Source organism: Genypterus blacodes, unplaced genomic scaffold (genome assembly GCF_046128005.1).
Source record: "Genypterus blacodes isolate CSIRO-AG114 ecotype Tasmania unplaced genomic scaffold, CSIRO-AGI_Gbla_v1 ptg000316l_1, whole genome shotgun sequence".
Taxonomy (NCBI): domain Eukaryota; kingdom Metazoa; phylum Chordata; class Actinopteri; order Ophidiiformes; family Ophidiidae; genus Genypterus; species Genypterus blacodes.
Window position 1 is genome coordinate 47,501 of NW_027467103.1, and position 2,500 is coordinate 50,000.

General features: G+C 52.6%; 1 protein-coding gene across 1 annotated transcript in view; it reads right to left on the reverse strand.

Moving 5' to 3' along the window:
• The window catches only part of dlgap1a (discs, large (Drosophila) homolog-associated protein 1a), a 23,988-nt gene that overhangs the window by 14,131 nt on the left and 7,357 nt on the right, over positions 1-2,500 (reverse strand). Inside the window, exon 3 of the mRNA XM_076137447.1 lies at positions 1,877-2,433. Within this exon, the coding sequence (XP_075993562.1) occupies positions 1,877-2,433 (557 nt within the window). The remainder of the gene's footprint in view (positions 1-1,876; positions 2,434-2,500) is intronic.

Here is a 2,500-nt window from a genome sequence, read left to right on the forward strand (position 1 = left end):
ATTAGTTTGAGGTAATGTGTGGTGTTCCCTGAACTCTCACCAGGTCCACGGGCCTTCATAAAGGCTATGGACCTATTAAACGGTGAGGAGCACTGTATATCTCACTGAGGGAAAACACCAGTAACTGTTAAACATGGATGTGAATGTGGATTAGGAAGGTAGTCGTTTCTTGCGTAACGCTGCTTTAAGACAAGAACAACACGCAGCACTACAGGCAGGGCTGCACATGGAGGGTGAACAGGGACCAGCAGGTGTTCTAACTACAGCTCCCCAACACGAAGCTGGACAGAGATCAACACAACACCACACAACAACGAGACAAAACCGTGAGGGAAAACCGGAAAACTGGAAGGAAGACAGGAAGGGAGGAAGCTACTAAATCAAAAATGAGGTCTACAAACAGGAGAGGATGCTGGTCTGAATGAGTTCATGTTGTCACCTAACAATCAGAAAGTAAGGCTGCTACTGGCTCTGCACTTACTTCTCTCTTCAAGTCAATAGGAGGAAAGAAGGAGGAAGAGGAGAAGGAAGAGGGAGGCTCCCCAAACCAAGAGGGAGCAAAGGAGGTGGAGGTGAATGTGGGTGTGTTTGGGGGTTGGGTGGATCAAAAAAGCATGGGGGTGAGTTGGGTGAGTGGAGGAGAAGCTGGGGGGTGGGGGGGTGGGGGTGGGTGGGTGGGTGGGGGGTGGTGGGTGAAGGAGGTGGCAGTGGGAGGTATCTGGAGGTCAGAGTGGTGGGCAGCAATGTTCCCTTTAATCCTGTGGATGGATCCCCTGCATTCCCACCAAGCTGGGTGAGAGAGGGTTAATACGCCTACAACACGGGGGCCATGGTCTCAGCTCCTTTAAGAGGGCGTCTGTGTCTCCGTCTGTCAGCTAACAAGGGAACGTGAGCAGCCTACACATTACGTTTAAATAAGGTGAATAATCAACTGGGCGGCTTAAATGGTCTAACACCATTACATCATAACGACGAAGTTCATCTGACGTTCTCTAACGAACCTGGACCTTAGGAGGCCGGACCCACGGAGCTGCTCACTCCTGCGTCAGCCCGAGGCGCTACAATCTCATCTTACCTGACACTTTGTTTCCTGACAAACACGGCAGCAATAAAGACGGCGAACCGGGACGGAGAGAGCAACGGCCCCGGGCAATATCATCTATATGAGCCGAGCTGGAGGGGAACTCTGATTAAACAAGGGTCATCAAGTGGACCCCCACAACTTCAGTCTCCCTGGCAACTACTCAATAGAAATACCGTCAGGCGTCTCTCACATAACAAACTGCTTTCATGCTTTCGTGCTGGTGTCGTTACCTTGAGATGATCACAGTCCACATCCTGTCACTGAGTCCCGTCTCTGAGGTTTACAGCCAATACATCACAATCTATACACAAGAGCAGTGTAGGGGTTTAATCAAAGGGTCTGGGGCGGGGGGGGGGGGGGAGCTGTGAGTTGTATCATTGTGTAGGATCCATTCAAAGACCTACAGACCTGAAGAGAAGCAACAAACATCTACACAACGACACAACTCACTGAGGAACAAATACAAGAGTTTGCAATTTCCCCCCGAAACTCAATACGTTTTGTAAAATCACCTGTTCCTGTTCTACAAGGTACACGGTCACAGCGAGACGGTGCTGGGATCAGATCCCCTGCTGTCACGTGACTACAATCTGAAGCCTCCAGAGCCGAGGACAGCAACTTAACGCGGCTGATTAAGTTTGAGTGAAACCCCGCAGCCTCACCTGGGACGGGACACCACGGGCTTAAAGGAAACATCGGTGAGGAAAGTAAGTTGTGGAGAAAAGGGGGTCAACAGAGAGGAGGGGGGTGACTTGACTGGTTTTGGATGGGGATTGGGGAGAATTTATTTACCTGTAAGAAATGGCAAGTGCGCTCCTGCTGCTGACTGGCCTTAGATTTGACTAAAGCTCTATCTAGGTTTAGGTTACCGGATCCTGTACTGCTTCGAAGCTGGTTGTGGCTGCTGCTGTTGGTGTAGAACTCTTGGGCCCTGCTCACCGTTAGGCTCGATGACCACGCCCCTTTCTTCACAAGGGGCCCGTCCACCAGACTGAGCGGCAGCATGGGGCCACCTCCTCCACCGAGAACGCCACCACCTCCAACGCTGTTATTGCTGCTACCACTAACCGGCACACATGCTGACGACGACGTGTACTTGACGTCGTTGCTGCTCCGGGAGGCTTTGAGTGCAGTGTGGTGGTGTGTGTGACCGTGGTGTGTGTGGGCGTGTGTGTGCTCGTTGAGTGTGCCGTAAGGGTCCATCATGTAGTATTGCTGGGCCTGTGAGGATGGCATACTGGGGAGGGGGGCCTGGGGGTACTTGTCGGGGATGTTGCCTGGGTAGCGACCCATCGTCAGGGCGATGGGCGAGAGGGGAATGGAAGGCGTGGGTGAGGGTGGAGGTTGGTATTGGTGGTGGTGTTGGTGTGGGTGTTGGTGTGGGTGTTGGTGTGGGTGTTGGTGGGGGTGTTGGTG